This window comes from Mustelus asterias, chromosome 5 (genome assembly GCF_964213995.1).
Source record: "Mustelus asterias chromosome 5, sMusAst1.hap1.1, whole genome shotgun sequence".
NCBI classification, from domain to species: domain Eukaryota; kingdom Metazoa; phylum Chordata; class Chondrichthyes; order Carcharhiniformes; family Triakidae; genus Mustelus; species Mustelus asterias.
This window is the reverse complement of record NC_135805.1, coordinates 31,123,876-31,142,914: the sequence shown is the minus strand read 5'-3', so window position 1 is coordinate 31,142,914 and position 19,039 is coordinate 31,123,876. Positions and strand designations below refer to the sequence as shown.

The 19,039-nt window shown below is 46.3% G+C and overlaps 1 protein-coding gene across 1 annotated transcript in view; it reads right to left on the bottom strand.

The window, feature by feature from the left end:
- Window positions 1-19,039, bottom strand: part of ak9 (adenylate kinase 9) — a 370,082-nt gene that overhangs the window by 172,636 nt on the left and 178,407 nt on the right. The window contains exon 21 of the mRNA XM_078213534.1: window positions 8,616-8,692. Within this exon, the coding sequence (XP_078069660.1) occupies window positions 8,616-8,692 (77 nt within the window). The remainder of the gene's footprint in view (window positions 1-8,615; window positions 8,693-19,039) is intronic.

Sequence of the window (19,039 nt, the reverse complement as noted above, 5' to 3'; positions counted from 1 at the left end):
CGAGGAGCCAGATGGCCTACTCCTGCTCCTAGTTCTTATGCTCTTATGACTCGCTCCTACAGAATTCTCTTTTTCTTAAATGTGTGAAAACCCGTAGTTTTATTCAATGGCTCCCCTAGTTCTATACCTTTACTACTTGTGATAATGTAAAGTATTTTTTTTACTCAAAAAGCTGAGAATTTTAAATCAAGAAATATTAAAACCAGAGCAAGATAGAAATGGAGGGGCTTAGCGGAGCCACTGACTCAAAGAACAAAGAATAGTACAGCACAGGAACAGGCCCTTCGGCCCTCCAAACCTACGCCGATCACGTTTACCTATCTAAACCAATCACTTATATCCCTCTATTCCCTGTTTGTTCCCTATTGCAGAAAATACGCACGCATGGGATTGAGGGTGATATTGCGGTTTGGATCAGGAATTGGCTAGCTGTAAGAAGACAGAGGGTGGTAATTGATGGGAAATGTTCATCCTGGAGTTCAGTTACTAGTGGTGTACCGCAAGGATCTGTTTTGGGGCCACTGCTGTTTGTCATTTTTATAAATGACCTGGATGAGGGTGTAGAAGGATGGGTTAGTAAATTTGCGGATGACACTAAAGTCGGTGGAGTTGTAGACAGTGCGAGGGAAGTGGCAGGTTACAGAGGGACATAGATAAGCTGCAAAGCTGGGCTGAGAGGTGGCAAATGGAGTTTAATGCGGAAAAGTGTGAGTTGATTCACTTTGGAAGGAGTAACAGGATTACAGAGTACTGGGCTAATGGTAAGATACTTGGTAGTGTGGATGAGCAGAGAGATCTTGGTGTCCATGTGCATAGATCCCTGAAAGTTGGCACCCAGGTTGATAGGGTTGTTAAGAAGGCGTACGGAGTGTTAGCTTTTATTGGTAGAGGGATTGAGTTTCGGAGCAAGGAGGTCATGTTGCAGCTGTACAAAACACTGGTGCGGCCACACTTGGAGTATTGCGTACAGTTCTGGTCACCGCATTATAGGAAGGATGTGGAAGCATTGGAAAGGGTGCAGAGGAGATTTACCAGGATGTTGCCTGGTATGGTGGGAAGGTCTTATGAGGAAAGGCTGAGGGACTTGAGGTTGTTTTCGTTAGAGAGAAGAAGGTTAAGAGGTGACTTAATAGAGGCATATAAGATGATCAGAGGATTAGATAGGGTGGACAGTGAGAGCCTTTTTCCTCGGATGGTGATGGCGAGCATGAGGGGGCATAACTTTAAATTGAGGGGTGATAGATATAGGACAGATGTCAGAGGTAGGTTCTTCACTCAGAGAGTAGTAAGGGCGTGGAATGCCCTGCCTGCAGCAGTAGTGGACTCGCTAACATTAAGGGCATTTAAATGGTCATTGGATAAACATATGGATGATATTGGAATAGTGTAGGTTAGATGGGCTTTAGATTGGTTTCACTGGTCGGCGCAACATCGCGAGCCGAAGGGCCTGTACTGTGCTGTAATGTTCTATGTTCATATGCCTATCAAGATAAGTCTTAAATGTGGCTAACATAACTGCCTCAACCTCACTTGGCAGTGCATTCCAGGCCCCCACCACCCTCTGTGTAAACTTTCCCCCACACATCTCCATTGACTCTTTCCCCCCTTATTTTGAATTTGTGCCCCCTTTTAATTATCATTTCTGCCCTGGGAAAAAGCTTCCAACTGTTCACCCTATCTATACCCCTCATAATTTTATAAACTTCTATCAGGTCACCCCTCAGCCTCCGTCTTTCCAGGGAGAACAATCCCAGTTTATTCAATCTCTCCTTACAGCTAATACCAGACAACATCCTGGTAAACCTTTTCTGCACTCTCTCCAAAGACTCACTTGCCATGGGCAAAACTCTAGGTGCTGTTTGTATACTTCCTGAATTTATCAAGCACAGAATAGCAGCATCCTACAACATCAGCACAAACCTATTTTTCCCCATTGAAGGCAGGGGGCAATGCCCCTAGAAATGCACGATGTAAAGATCCTGTACAAGAAAGGTAACCACAGCAATTGTAACAACTATCAAGGCATTTTCCTGCTGAACATAATGGGAAAAGCATTTGCTCATGTTGTCTTCATCATACTGCAGACCCTGAATCCCAGTGTAGTTACAAAGCTGAAAGATCTACAATTGACATGATCCTCTCAATCCAACAACTGCAAGAGTCTAGTACAAAAGAGAGGTGTATATCACCTTCATCTATCTCACTAAGGCATTCAACAATATGAACAGAGATGATCAATATAAGCTGCTGGAGAACACTGGCTGTCCGCCGAAGCTGCTCAATTTGATCTCCTCTATCCACGATAACACAATGGATAAGGTCAGCTGTGATGGTGCCAATCAGAACCCTTGAGATCCGACATGGGATCAAACATGATTGTGTTCTGGTACCAATATTCTTTGGCACATTCTCTTTGCTGCTGCCTTATGACTTCAGATCATCTACAGGCAGTGTCTACTTACATATCAGAACCAATGAGATCTATGATAAAGGTGTGCCAAGTCCTTATCAGAAAGTTGCTGATGCTGATGCAGTGGCATTCCATGCCAATGTACATGTGGGCTGCACGGTGGCACAGTGATTAGCACTGCTACCTTACAGCTCCAGGGACCTGGGTTCAATTCCGGACTCGGCTCACTATCTGTGTGGAGTTTGCACATTCTCCCCGTGTCTGCACGGGTTTCCTCCAGGTGCTCTAGTTTCCTCCCACAGTCCAAAGATGTGTGGGTTAGGTTGATTGGCCATTCTAAATTGGGTAAGAAGTCTCACAACACAAGGTTAAAGTCCAGCTTCTTACTGTGACTTCTGTTACTGTTTCTGTTACTGAGACTTCTTACTGTGCTTACCCCAGTCCAATGCCGGCATCTCCACATCATTCTAAATTGCCCATTGGTGTCAGGGGGATTAGCAGGGTAAATACTTAGTGTTACAGTGATAGAGCCTGGGTGAGATTGTTGGCAGTGCAGGCTCGATGGGCTAAATGGTCTCTTTCGGCACTGAAGGGATTATAGAAGAGTCTGGTTTGGCCATCAGCATCAGGAAGACAAATGTCATGGTTTAAGGTGTTGCCACACCTCCCTCTAATGGCATTGACAACGTGACACTGGAGACTGTTGATAGCTTCACTTTCTAAGCTGTATAATCACCATCAATGCTTAAATTGACACATGCGTTGAAAAAGCTGCAGCTGTTAAGTCCAAGTTGAGTGAGAGAGTGTGGAACAACAACAATCCAATTAAGAATACCAGACTATCAATCCTCGGCACACTCCTCTACAGTAGTAAGGCCTGGACAACATATGCTAGGCAGAAGAAAAGTCTCAACAGTTTTAACAGCAAGGAAGAAGTTGTTCTTGAGTCAGTTGGTGCGTGACCTCAGACTTTTGTATCTTTTTCCCGTCGGAAGAAGGTGGAAGAGAGGCAGCGGGAAGTGTAGACAGAATCAATGGATGGGAGCCTGGTTTGCGTGATGGATTGGGCTACATTCACAGACTTTTGTAGTTTCTTGCAGTCTTGGCAGAGCAGGAGCCATACCAAGCTGTGACACAACCAGAAAGATTGCTTTCTATGGTGCATCTGTAAAAGTTGGTGAGAGTCGTAGCTGACAGGCCAAATTTCCTTAGTCTTCTGAGAAAGTAGAGGTGTTGGTGGGCTTTCTTAACAATAGTTTCAGCATAGGGGGACCAGGACAGGTTGTTGGTGATCTGGAAACCTAAAAACTTGAAGCTCTCAACCATTTCTACTTTGTCCCCATTGCTGTTTAAAAAAGGAAGGAGACAAAAGGCGGGTAACTATAGGCCGGTCAGCTTAACGTCTGTAGTAGGGAAAATGCTGGAATCCATTATTAAAGAGGAGATAGCAGGGCATCTGGATAGAAATGGTTCGATCAATCAGACGCAGCATGGATTCATGAGGGGAAAGTCGTGCTTGACGAACATGTTGGATTTTTATGAAGATGTGACTAGGGCGGTTGATGGAGGAGAACCGGTGGATGCGGTGTTTTTGGATTTCCAAAAGGCGTTTGATAAGGTGCCCCATAAAAGGCTGCTGAAGAAGATTAGGGCACATGGAGTTGGGGGTAGTGTGTTAAAGTGGATTGGGGACTGGCTATCCGACAGGAAGCAAAGAGTCGGAATAAATGGGTGTTTTTCCGGTTGGACGAAGGTAACTAGTGGCGTGCCGCAGGGATCGGTACTCGGGCCGCAACTGTTTACCATTTATATAGATGATCTGGAGGAGGGGACGGAGTGTAGGGTAACGAAGTTTGCAGACGACACAAAGATAAGTGGAAAAGTGAATCGTGTGGAGGACGGAGAAGATCTGCAGAGAGATTTGGACAGGCTGAGTGAGTGGGCGAGGATATGGCAAATGGAGTATAACGTTGAGAAATGCGAGGTTATACACTTTGGAGGAAATAATAACAAATGGGATTACTATCTCAATGGAAACAAATTAAAACATGCTACCGTGCAAAGGGACCTGGGGGTCCTTGTGCATGAGACGCAAAAGCCCAGTCTGCAGGTACAACAGGTGATCAAGAAGGCAAATGGGATGTTGGCCTATATTGCGAGGGGGATAGAATATAAAAGCAGGGATGTCTTGATGCACCTGTACAGGGCATTGGTGAGGCCGCAGCTGGAATACTGTGTGCAGTATTGGTCCCCTTATATGAGGAAGGATATATTGGCATTGGAGGGAGTGCAGAGAAGGTTCACCAGGTTGATACCGGAGATGAGGGGTTTGGATTATGAGGAGAGGCTGAGGAGATTGGGTTTGTACTCGTTGGAGTTTAGAAGGATGAGGGGGGATCTTATGGAGACTTATAAGATAATGCGGGGGCTGGATAGGGTGGAGGCGGAGAGATTCTTTCCACTTAGTAAGGAAGTTAAAACTAGAGGACACAGCCTCAAAATAAAGGGGGGTCGGTTTAAGACAGAGTTGAGGAGGAACTTCTTCTCCCAGAGGGTGGTGAATCTCTGGAATTCTCTGCCCACTGAGGTGGTGGAGGCTACCTCGCTGAATATGTTTAAAGCGCGGATGGATGGATTCCTGATCGGTAAGGGAATTAAGGGTTATGGGGATCAGGCGGGTAAGTGGTACTGATCCACGTCAGATCAGCCATGATCTTATTGAATGGCGGGGCAGGCTCGAGGGGCTAGATGGCCTACTCCTGCTCCTAGTTCTTATGTTCTTATGTAGACAGGAGCATGTTCTCCACAATCTCCTTCGTTTTGTTGACATTGAGGGAGAGATTGTTGTTGCCGCACCAGTTCACCAGCTTCTCTATCTCATTCCTGTTCTCTGTCTCATTATTGTTTGAGATTTGACCCACTTCAGTGTTGTCATCAGCAAACTTGAAAATTGAGTTGGAGGGGAATTTGGCCACACAGTCATAGGTGTATAAGGAGTATAGTAGGGTGCTGAGGGCACAGCCTTGTGGGGCACCGGTGTTATGGATAATCATGGAGGAGATGTTGTTGCCTCTATTTACTGATTGTGGTCTATGGGTTAGGAAGTTCAGGATCCAGTTGCAGAGGAAGGAGCCGAGGTCCAGGCCACGAAGGTTGGAGATGAGTTTCATAGGAATAATAGTGCTGAAGGCAGAGCTGTAGTCAATAAATAGGAGTCTGACATAGGTGTCTTTGTTACCTAGGTGTTCCAGGGTTCAGTGCAGGGCCAGGGAGATGGCGTCTGCTGTGGACCTGTTGCGGCAGTAGGTGAACTGTAGTGGATCCAGGCAATCTGGGAAACTGGAATTGATTTTTGCCATGACTAACCTTTTAAAGCACTTCATAATGATGGATGTCAGAGCCACCGGACGATAGTCATTAAGACACGATGTTTGGCTTTTCTTTGGTACCGGGATGATGGTCGTCTTCTTGAAGCACACAGGGACCTCAGATTGTTGGAAAGAGAGGTTGAAAATGTCTGCGAATACCCCCGCCAGCTGATCCGCGCAGGATCTGAGTGCCCCATCCGGGCCAATCGCTTTCCATGGGTTGACCTTTGTAGTCATTGACTTCAGAAAGGGTGTAGTGGAGGACATGCCCCTGTCTACATTAACAGTGGTGAAGTGGAAATGGTCAAGAGCTTCAAGTTTCTAGGTGTCCAGATCACCAACAGCCTGTCCTGTCCCTCCACGCTGATGCTATAATTAAGAAAACCCACCAACGCCTCAACATTCTCAGGAGGCTTAGGAAATTCAGCATGTATAACAGCTTGATATGACTTCTGCTCTGACGAAGCCCGTAAGAAATATAGAAATCATAGAAACCCTACAGTACAGAAAGAGGCCATTCGGCCCATCGAGTCTGCACCGACCACAATCCCACCCAGGCCCTACCCCCATATCCCTACATATTTTACCCGCTAATCCCTCTAATCTACACATCCCAGGACACTAAGGGGCAATTTTAGCATGGCCAATCAACCTAACCCGCACATCTTTGGACTGTGGGAGGAAACTGGAGCACCCGGAGGAAACCCACGCAGACACGAGGAGAATGTGCAAACTCCACACAGACAGTGACCCAAGCCGGGAATCGAACCCAGGTCCCTGGAGCTGTGAAGCAGCAGTGCTAACCACTGTGCTACCGTGCCGCCCAATTTACACCTGACGTAATTTTAAAAAACGGCACCTAATTAATCCCTGGCACAATATTAAGAAATTCTAGACCCTCTCTTTCTTAATTTAGCAACCTGTGCCTCGGAAATCTCTATATCAATAAATATGGGATATGAACATAGTGTGGATAGATTAATGATTATATTATTAACACGATTACAGATTTAATTTTTCTGTTAGACTTCGTCTGAAGGCATCCAGGGCCAAGGTGAAGAATAAAAGAAAAGGCAACGCAACAATTAAATACATATGTGATGTACTGCATTGGTTTGAGGGGATCTCCTAGTTCAAGTCCTATCGAGTTGGTTGGAACACGCTGGTCTCCTGAAACAAATCAAAGGACGGCACGGTAGCACAGTGGTTAGCACTGCTGCTTCACAGCTCCAGGGTCCCGGGTTTGATTCCCGGCTCGGGTCACTGTCTGTGTGGAGTTTGCACATTATCCTCGTGTCTGCGTGGTTTTCCTCCGGGTGCTCTGGTTTCCTCCCACAGTCCAAAGATGTGCGGGTTAGGTTGATTGGCCAGGTTAAAAAAAAATTGCCCCTTAGAGTCCTGGGATGCGTAGGTTAGAGGGATTAGTGGGCAAAATATGTGGGGGTAGGGCCTGGGTGGGATTGTGGTCGGTGCAGACTCGATGGGCCGAATGGCCTCCTTCTGCACTGTAGGGTTTCTATGATTTCTATGAAAGTACAAAGGGTTGTGAACATACCCCAGTCCATCGCCAAAACCAGCCTCCCATCCATTGACTCCATCTACACTTCCCACTCCTTGGAAAAGCAGCCAGCATAATCAAGGGCCCCATGCATCCCAGACATACTCTCTTCCATTTTCTTCCGTTGGGAAAAAGATACAAAGATCTGAGATCATGTACCAACCAACTCAAGAACAGCTACTTCTCTGCTGCCATCAGACTTTTAAATGGACCTACCGTATATTAAGCTGATCTTTCTCTATACCCGAGCTGTGACTGTAACATTATATTCTGCACTCTCTCCTTTCCTTCTCCCCTGTGTACTCTATGAACGATATGTTTTGTCTGTATAGTGTGCAAGAAACAATACTTTTCACTGTAACCCAATACATGTGACAATAATAAATGAAATCAATCAAATCAATTGGCAAAGGTGGTCTGGATGATGTGTTTTTAGAATGTTTTCATGATCGTTTCCTGGAACAATATATATGAAACCAACTAGAGATGATGCTATTTAGAACTGATATTATGCAATGAGGCAGGGTTCATTAGTAACTCATAGAAAAAGTCCACTACTAAATATGAAAAGTCTTGCTACAATTGTGTAGGGCTTTGGTGAAACCACATATGGAGTACTGTGCACTGTTTTAGTCTCCACATTTAAGGAAGGGTATTTTTTCATTGGAGATAGTAGAGCAAAAGTTCACTAGACTCTATAAGATCCTGAGTAAATTGGGCTGGTACTCTCTGGGTTTTAGAAGAATCAAGGGTGATCTCATAGAAACATACAAGATTCCGAAGGGTCTTAATAGGATAGGCACTGACAGATTGTTCCCTGTGGCCTGGGAATCTAGGACATTCTCAAGATTAGAGGCTGATCAGTTAGGATTGAAATGAGTAAAACATTTTTCACACAAATAATTGTGAATCTTTGGAATTCTCTACCCCAGAAGATTGTAGTTGTTCCATTATTAATATATTTAAGGTTAGGAGAGATAGATTTTTTCACATTTCAGGGAAGCAAGGTATATGGGGAACAGATGGGGAAATGGAATCAAGGCCACTGATCAGCCAAGATTGCATTGAATGGCAAAGCAGGCTCGAAGGGCCCATGGTCTATTCCTGCTCCTATTTCTTAAGTTCCTAATTTGAAATGAAATTTGAAATAATAGTGTGTCAAAGTTGAAGCTTTTACAGTTTTCAAATATTACTAGGATCAAATGTGCAGGTTAGAAAATTAGTATGGGTTTGTAACTTTGTATACTATTGTGGAATTCATTTCATTAAAGTAACATACCTTCAATTTCCTCTTTTATCTCTGGTGATTCTGTTTGTTGATTTTCTGCTTCTCTTGCAGCTTCTAACATGGTTTGTCTGTGGAAATAGTACATCATAATTATTATCTGCTTTAAACTCCGAAACCTTATTTAAATGCATTAACATACAATTATAGTGCTTCACCACAGTAGCGTCCCCTCACATTGGGATTCCCTCCTCATGGGGTATGCTTCAAGCATTTCTTTCTTCTAAATGCTGGACAATATGGCGAGAAAAGCTGCTGTGCAGCCGGTGAACCGTGCGCCATTTCTTTCATCTGAGCCAGCGCTTCACAGAAAAAAAGGAAAATTCTACCTAAAGAGTGCTTGGATTTCCAAATGGAATTTGATAGTGCCACATCAAAGGTTATTACACAAGATAAGTGAACATAATGTAAGGAGTAATGTAGTAATTTGATGCGACTTGATGTAGGGGCAAGTAAAGGGTTTATTGATTGAGAAGGACTGTATATAATGAAGGGCTTAACAGCACAACTATACAGGTGTACTTCTAACAATGCCCTGTCTCTGACTGCAGCCTCCAGCCACAGGGATGCACGCCCTCACTCCCAATAGGCCAGGTTCGTGCGCTCGTGCTACATTGGTTCCAGCCCAGTCACATGGCCCACGAAGGATCATCCAATAAGGGGCCATGCTACCGCCCTAACTTCTTGGACTATCTATGGTAAAACAAAAAGCAAATCGGTTAACACATAGGCAGACCAATAACAACATTTCAGGAGGGCACCAGAGAAAAACAGTTCATCAGTCAACTGGTCTGGAGACTTCCAGACATTTGCGGAATACCGTAACTCTGTCAGGTGGTCTTCAGCAGCCAACGACACAAAATCCATTAATGGAATGGACGTGCTAATCACCTCAGGAACTAGGCTGCTACTGGCCCCTTCCTCTGCCTCAGCCACCAAAGTAAGAAGTCTCACAACACCAGGTTAAAGTCCAACAGGTTTATTTGGTAGCAAATACCATAAGCTTTCGGAGCGCTGCTCCTTCGTCAGATGGAGTGGAAATGTGCTCTCAAACAGTGCACAGAGACACAAAATCAAGTTACAGAATACTAATTAGAATGCGAATCCCTACAGCCAGCCAGGTCTTAAAGGTACAGACAATGTGGGTGGAGGGAGCATTAAACACAGGTTAAAGGGATGTGTATTGTCTCCAGACAGAACAGCTAGTGAGATTCTGCAAGCCCAGGAGGCAAGCTCTGGGGGTTACTGATAATGTGACATAAATCCAACATCCCGGTTTAGGCCGTCCTCATGTTTGCATGGAGACGCTATGACAATGGATGAATGAACACCGCTCGACAATCACCAGGCAAGACTGTTCTCTTCCTGTGGGGGAGCACTTCAGCAGTCACGGGCATTCAGCCTTGGATCTTCAGGTAAGTGTTCTCCACACGACACACGACAGCGCAGAGTTGCTGAGCAGAAACTGATAGCCAAGTTCCACACACATGAGGACGGCCTAAACCGGGATGTTGGATTTATGTCACATTATCAGTAACCCCCACAGCTTGCCTCCTGGGCTTGCAGAATCTCACTAGCTGTTCTGTCTGGAGACAATACACATCTCTTTAACCTGTGTTTAATGCTCCCTCTACCCGCATTGTCTGTACCTTTAAGACCTGGCTAGCTTTAGGGATTCGCATTCTAATCAGTATTCTGTACCTTGATGTTGTGTCGCTGTGCACTATTTGAGAGCACATTTCCACTCCATCTGACGAAGGAGCAGCGCTCCGAAAGCTTATGGTATTTGCTACCAAATAAACCTGTTGGACTTTAACCTGGTGTTGTGAGACTTCTTACTGTGTTCACCTCAGTCCAACACCGGCATCTCCACATCAGCCACCAAAGCCAGAGGTGGTTTTGGCCCCACCACAGACATAGAAACCTCTGGTTCAGAGATCGGAACATACGAACTGGATGCAGGGCCCACTTGCTTGTCCCCTGGAGTTGGCTCTACTCTCTTGTGTAACTGGTCAACATGCTTCTTTACTCGAGGGCCCTGTATCTCCACCACATAAGAGAACGGCCCTGTCTTCTCCACAATTCTTCCGGTACCCAAGCAAGTCTACTACTCCTTGCTAAAATGAGGTTGCCCACATTAAACGACATGTCCCCTTCCTGAGTGTCATGATACTCTTTCTGAGAGGCTTGTCTAGCCTCCACCCTCCAGACAAATTTGGGCACCGGCCTATTAGCAATTCTGCAGGCGTGACCCCAGTAGTGGCGTAATGTTGTAGGACAACAAAAAACTTGCCAATTGAAATTGTAATGGCCTATGAGCCTGCTTCTTCATGGAAGCCTTGAATGTCTGCATGGCTTGCTCCACCAACCCATTCGAGGCTAGATGGTAGGGGGCTAATCTGACATGATGAATGCAATTAAACTTGATGAAAATTTGAAATTCGTCAGCTGTGAATGCTGTTGTCTAATACCAAAACTTCTGGAAGACCATGGATCGCAAACATCTGCCTCAGTTTATCAATATTAGCTGTGGCTGTGGTGGATCTCATGAGCTGAATATCCAGCTACTTGGAATGGGCATCTACTAAGGCCCAGCAAAATCTACATGAAGCTGTGACCATGGACAGCTTGGCCACTCCCACAGGTGCATGTTCACTGGTGGTAATAATGCTTGCTTGCTCAGACAACTTTCACACTGCCAATCATTTGTTCAATTTCTCTGTCAAATCCAGGCCACCAGATGTAACTTCTGGTTAAGAGCGTTCATTCTGCTGTGACCTGGATGGGCATCATGTAATATTTGGAGCAGTGGCAATTGCCCCAGAGGTGGTATGAAGACACAAGCCCCCGACAATAGCACCCCCCCCTTTGTAGGTTATCTTGTCCCTGTGATGCAAATACGACTTAATTTGCTCTGCCACCCTGTCAGTACCATTTTCTTTATATATGATAGAATGATAGAATCCCTACAGTACAGAAAGAGGCCATTCGGCCCACTGCGTCTGCACCGACCACAATCCCATCCAGGCCCTACCCCCATATCCCTACATATTTTACCCACTAATCCCTCTAACCTACGCATTTCAGGGGCAAGTTTAGCATGGCCAATCGACCTAAGCCGCACATCTTTGGACTGTGGGAGGAAACCGGAGCACCCGGAGGAAACCCACACAGACACCAAGGAGAATGTGCAAACTCCACACAGACAGTGACCCAAGCCGGGAATCGAACCCAGGTCCCTGGAGCTGTGAAGCAGCAGTGCTAACCACTGTGCTACCGTGCCGCCCAGCAGGACCTTTGACACCAGCAGGTCCCTATCTGTCCAAAATTAATGTGGGCTGCTGAGACATGCATGGTGTCCAAAAAATGCTGAGTCAATGCTATCTTCTATGGAACAGGGGTAACGGTATGGTCTGTGGCAATGGGAGATGGCTTATTGCATCCGCATTTGACATTTGTGTTCCAGGCCTATGATGGAAAGTATAGCTATATGCTGCCTACAGCAAGGCCCATCTTTGCACCCTAGCTGAGGCAATAGGTGGCACTGACTTATCCTCTTGGAAGAGCCCCTACAATGGCTTATGATTTGACACGATAGTGAAATGCCATCCATAGATGTACTGGTGAAAATTTCTTCACAGCGTAGATGCCTGCCAGGCTTTCTTGTCTATTTGTGAGGACTTTTTCTCAGCATCTGACAAAGTACTCAAAGCAAATACAATTAGTTTTTCCACCCCATCTGCCATTCTGTGGGACAGAAATGCTTCAACTCCACATGGCGAGGCGTCACACATAACTACTAATGGCTTGCTCAGGTTGAAGCTTTTTGAAAAATGTCAACGACTATAAAGCCTGACTTCAACAAAAGCATTTATTTGCAAGTCTCCCCACTTCCACAGCTGATTTTTTTTTGGGGGGGGGGGGGGGGGGGGGGGGGCGGGTGTCAGAATTGTTGATATGTCGGCAGGAACCTTCCGTAGTAATTGACCATTCTGAGGAAAGACTTCAGTTCTGTCACATAAGTGCAGGCACTCCTTTAATAGCTTTCACTTCATCTTTAAGGGGATGCAACCCCTTTGCATTCACTTTGAAACCAAGGTACGTAACCTCCTCAGCTTGAAAAATACATTTTTCACGTTTTAAAAGTATGCCTGCTTCCTTAGACCTCTTAAGGAGCTCTTCTATATTTGCACTATGTTCCTCCAGAGATACACCTGTAATTAGGATATCATCCAAGCATACCACCATTATTGGGGGTTCCTTGTAACAGGCTCTGCATAGTGTATTGAAAAATGGCGCAGGCTGATGAGACACCAAATGGATAACGAAGGAAATAAAGGAGAGTATTAAAATAAAAACAGCTGCGTACAGAGTGGCCAAAAATAGTGGAGAAACAAGTGATTGGGAAAAATTTAAGAAACAACAAAGAGAGACTAAGAAAGCGATAAAGAAAGGAAGGATAGACTATGAAGCTAGGCTAGCAATTAATATAAAAAATGATAGTAAAAGTTTTTATAAATATATAAAAAGGAATAGAGTGGCTAGAGTGAATGTTGGACCCTTGGAGGACGAGAGGGGGGAGTTAATAGTGGGAAATGAGGATATGGCTGAGTCTTTAAATACGTTTTTTGTGTCGGTCTTCACGGTGGAGGACACAAATAGTTTGCCAAATATTAACGATAGAGGGTTGGCAGCAGGAAAAATACTTAATACAATTAATGTTACCAGAGAGGCAGTGCTGGGTAGACTAATGGGACTGAAGGTGGACAAGTCCCCGGGTCCGGATGGAATGCATCCCAGGGTATTGAAAGAAATGTCAGAGGTAATAGTGGATGCGTTAGTGATTATTTATCAAAACTCGTTGCATTCTGGGGTAGTGCCGGTTGATTGGAAAACGGCTAATGTTACGCCGCTGTTTAAAAAAGGAAGGAGACAAAAGGCGGGCAACTATAGGCCGGTCAGCTTAACGTCTGTAGTAGGGAAAATGCTGGAATCCATTATTAAAGAGGAGATAGCAGGGCATCTGGATAGAAATGGTTCGATCAATCAGACGCAGCATGGATTCATGAGGGGAAAGTCGTGCTTGACGAACATGTTGGATTTTTATGAAGATGTGACTAGGGCGGTTGATGGAGGAGAACCGGTGGATGCGGTGTTTTTGGATTTCCAAAAGGCGTTTGATAAGGTGCCCCATAAAAGGCTGCTGAAGAAGATTAGGGCACACGGAGTTGGGGGTAGTGTGTTAAAGTGGATTGGGGACTGGCTATCCGACAGGAAGCAAAGAGTCGGAATAAATGGGTGTTTTTCCGGTTGGACGAAGGTAACTAGTGGCGTGCCGCAGGGATCGGTACTCGGGCCGCAACTATTTACCATTTATATAGATGATCTGGAGGAGGGGACGGAGTGTAGGGTAACGAAGTTTGCAGACGACACAAAGATAAGTGGAAAAGTGAATCGTGTGGAGGACGGAGAAGATCTGCAGAGAGATTTGGACAGGCTGAGTGAGTGGGCGAGGATATGGCAAATGGAGTATAACGTTGAGAAATGCGAGGTTATACACTTTGGAGGAAATAATAACAAATGGGATTACTATCTCAATGGAAACAAATTAAAACATGCTACCGTGCAAAGGGACCTGGGGGTCCTTGTGCATGAGACGCAAAAGCCCAGTCTGCAGGTACAACAGGTGATCAAGAAGGCAAATGGGATGTTGGCCTATATCGCGAGGGGGATAGAATATAAAAGCAGGGATGTCTTGATGCACCTGTACAGGGCATTGGTGAGGCCGCAGCTGGAATACTGTGTGCAGTATTGGTCCCCTTATATGAGGAAGGGTATATTGGCATTGGAGGGAGTGCAGAGAAGGTTCACCAGGTTGATACCGGAGATGAGGGGTTTGGATTATGAGGAGAGGCTGAGGAGATTGGGTTTGTACTCGTTGGAGTTTAGAAGGATGAGGGGGGATCTTATGGAGACTTATAAGATAATGCGGGGGCTGGATAGGGTGGAGGCGGAGAGATTCTTTCCACTTAGTAAGGAAGTTAAAACTAGAGGACACAGCCTCAAAATAAAGGGGGGTCGGTTTAAGACAGAGTTGAGGAGGAACTTCTTCTCCCAGAGGGTGGTGAATCTCTGGAATTCTCTGCCCACTGAGGTGGTGGAGGCTACCTCGCTGAATATGTTTAAAGCGCGGATGGATGGATTCCTGATCGGTAAGGGAATTAAGGGTTATGGGGATCAGGCGGGTAAGTGGTACTGATCCACGTCAGATCAGCCATGATCTTATTGAATGGCGGGGCAGGCTCGAGGGGCTAGATGGCCTACTCCTGCTCCTATTTTTTATGTTCTCATGTTCTTAAATGGCAATCTGGTGTACTGATGATTTAACCCCTGTGGGCATTTATTGTAACTAACTTTCTGGAGTCCTTTTCCAGTTCCGGTTGCTGACAATTGTGACTTAGGTCTAACTTAGTATATCTGAGGCCCCTTACTAACTTAGCATAGAGGTCCTCTATTCTTGGAATGGGTTAATGATCTAGCTGGGCTCCCCATCTTGGGGCTGGGACAAGGCTGGCAAAGAAGAAGAGCACTCTGGGGGAGGACGACCTCACTGAGCCTGGGGGTCTGGAGTGCTTATACTTCAATGCAAGGAGCGTAGCAGGTAAAACAGACGAACTTGGGGCCTTAATGCGCACGAGGAATTTGGATGTGGTTGCGGTGACGGAGACTTGGTTGAAAGAGGGACAGGACTGGCAGCTGAATATTCCAGGGTACAAGTGTTTTAGGCGAGACAGAGGAGGGGCCAAAAGAGGTGGGGGAGTAGCGGTATTGGTTGGAGAGCATATTACAGCGGTGCAGAGGGAGGACAATTCGGAGGAGTCGTGTAGCGAGTCACTCTGGGTGGAGCTTAGAAACAGGAAAGGCGCAGTCACTATGTTGGGGGTGTACTACAGGCCCCCCAACAGCCCAAGGGAAGTGGAAGAATGGATATGTCAGGAGATACTGGATAGGTGCAGGAAATATAGGGTTGTTGTAGTGGGAGACTTCAATTTCCCTGGTATAGACTGGAAATCGCTGAGGGCAGGGACTCTGGATGGTGAGGCATTTGTAAAATGTGTACAGGAGGGTTCGTTGGAACAATATGTGGACAGCCCAACTAGAGAGGGGGCTATACTGGACCTGGTGCTGGGGAATGAGCCCGGTCAGGTCTTCAAAGTTTTGGTCGGGGAACATGTGGCAAATAGTGACCACAATTCTGTTAGCTGTAGGATAGTGATGGAAAAGGATGAGTGGTGTCCCAAGGGTAAGGTGTTGGATTGGGGGAAGGCTAACTTTATTGGGATCAGGCAGAAATTGGCAGCTCTTGATTGGGAGAGGCTGTTTGAGGGTAAATCCACATCTGGTATGTGGCAGTCTTTTAAGGAACGGTTGTTAGGGCTACAGGACAAGCATGTGCCTGTAAAAAAGAAGGATAGGAAGGGTAGGATTAGAGAACCGTGGATAACCAGGGAAATTGAGGGACTGGTCAAAAGGAAAAGAGAGGCGTATGTTAGGTCCAAGCAGCTAAAAACGGAGGGAGCTCTGGAGGAGTATAATGAAAGTAGGAAAATACTCAAACGGGGAATTAGAAGAGCAAAAAGGGGTCACGAAATGTTCTTGGCAGACAGGATTAAGGAGAATCCCAAGGCATTTTATTCATACGTTAGGAACAAAAGGGTTGTAAGGGAAAAAATCGGACCTCTCAGGGACAAAAGTGGGGACTTATGCTTGGAGCCCAAAGAGGTAGGGGAGATCCTAAATGAATACTTTGCGTCGGTATTCACAAAGGAGAGGGATGTGTTGACTGGGAGTGTCTCGGAGGGGAGTGTTGAACCGTTGGAGAAAATCTCCATTACAAAGGAGGAAGTGTTAGGTTTGTTAGAGAATATAAAGACTGACAAATCCCCAGGGCCTGATGGAATCTATCCAAGGCTGCTCAGGGAGACGAGAGGTGAAATCGTTGGGCCTCTGACGCAAATCTTTGTCTCGTCACTGGACACAGGTGAGGTCCCAGAGGATTGGAGGATAGCCAATGTGGTCCCGTTATTTAAGAAGGGTAGGAAGGATAACCCGGGTAATTATAGGCCGGTGAGCTTGACGTCCGTGGTGGGGAAGTTGTTGGAGAAGATTCTTAAAGATAGGATGTATGCGCATTTAGAAAGGAATAAACTCATTAACGATAGTCAACATGGTTTTGTGAGAGGGAGGTCATGCCTCACGAACCTGGTGGTGTTTTTTGAAGAAGTGACCAAAATGGTTGACGAAGGAAGGGCCGTGGATGTTGTCTATATGGACTTTAGTAAAGCATTTGACAAAGTCCCTCATGGTAGGCTAGTGAAAAAGGTTGGATCCCATGGGATAAAGGGGGAGGTGGCTAGATGGGTGGAGAACTGGCTTGGTCATAGAAGACAGAGGGTGGTAGTGGAAGGGTCTTTTTCCGGCTGGAGGCCTGTGACTAGTGGTGTACCGCAGGGCTCTGTATTGGGACCTCTGCTGTTTGTGATTTATATAAATGATCTGGAAGAAGGAGTAACTGGGGTGATCAGTAAGTTTGCGGACGACACAAAACTGGCAGGACTTGCAGATAGTGAGGAACATTGTCAGAGGCTACAGAAGGATATAGATAGGCTGGAAATTTGGGCAAGGAAATGGCAGATGGAGTTCAATCCTGATAAATGCGAAGTGATGCATTTTGGTGGGAATAATGTAGGGAGGAGCTACACGATAAATGGAAGAACCATAAAGGGTGTAGAGACGCAGAGGGACCTGGGTGTGCAAGTCCACAGATCTTTGAAGGTGACGTCACAGGTGGAGAAGGTGGTGAAGAAGGCATATGGCATGCTTGCCTTTATAGGACGGGGCATAGAGTATAAAAGTTGGGGTCTGATGTTGCAGATGTATAGAACGTTGGTTCGGCCGCATTTGGAATACTGCGTCCAGTTCTGGTCGCCACACTACCAGAAGGATGTGGAGGCTTTGGAGAGAGTACAGAGGAGGTTTACCAGGATGTTGCCTGGTATGGAGGGGCTTGGTTATGAGGAGAGATTGGGGAAACTGGGGTTGTTCTCCTTGGAAAGACGGAGGATGAGGGGAGACTTAATAGAGGTGTATAAAATTATGAAAGGCATAGATAGGGTGAACGGTGGGAAGCTTTTCCCCGGGTCGGTGGTGACGTTCACGAGGGGTCATAGGTTCAAGGTGAAGGGGGGGAGGTTTAACACAGATATCAGAAGGACATATTTCACACAGAGGGTCGTGGGGGCCTGGAATGTGTTGCCGGGCAAGGTGGTGGAGGCGGACACACTGGGAACGTTTAAGACTTATCTAGACAGCTATATGAACGGAGTGGGAATGGAGGGATACAAAAGAGTGGTCTAGTTTGGACCAGGGAGCGGCGCGGGCTAATTGTTCCTGGTTTCTCGTTTCAAGGCTTCATTCTACGATCATCTTGCTGGTGCCAGTACAGAGTGAGACTGCGGATAGTTGGGAACCTGTCTCGGGGGCAGGGAATTCATATGGTGTTCGTGGAAGTGGAAATGACTAGGGTTGGGAAGCATTTTCCGATCGGGGCCATTGTGATCTCCTGGACTCGTTTCGATCGCCTCAGGGGGTCGGAGAGGAATTTCCCAGATTTTTTTTTCCCCATATTGGCCCTGGGGTTTTTCACTCTGGGTTTTCGCCTCTCCCTGGAGATCACATGGTCTGGAATGGGGGGATGGGGGTAAGTTAATAGGTTGTAATGAACAAAGCATCATAGCTGTGAGGGACAGCTCGGTGGATAGGATATTGGTATGTAGATAGGCTGGAAAATTGGGCGGGGATCCTGGATTCAGGATTCAATCCTGGACCGGGGAGCGGCGCGGGCTTGGAGGGCCGAAGGGCCTGTTCCTGTGCTGTATTGTTCTTTGTTCTTTGTTCTTTGTTTACTGTAAATCCTCACGCCACAATGGGGGTGATTCTCCTATCCTGCTGCGCTGATCTTTTAGCGCAGTGGGCCGGGAGATTTAAGCAGCACTGGATTAGCACAATCCATGCTGGGCATCCGACCCCGAGTGCATTTACCAATGCAGGATTTCTGGCTCTGTCAGCTCTGCATTGGAAATAGGAACAGAACTGCATTATATATGCAGTGCCTATTTTAAATATGATTTAAATGGCATTAGTCAGTCCGGTACTGAAGTCTCCAGGCCCACTAGCCTCTCCCCCCGCCAGGAGTATTTCATTCCAGCAGGGATTACCATAGCTCCCCACTTGTGGGAAGCTGGCAGCCCGACCCCATTGGAATGAAGGGGGCAATCCCCAGAGGGTCGGGCGTGGGGAATGCCCCCTGGGCACTGTCACCTTGGCAGTGCCAGCCTGGGCCCCATGGGATTACCCAA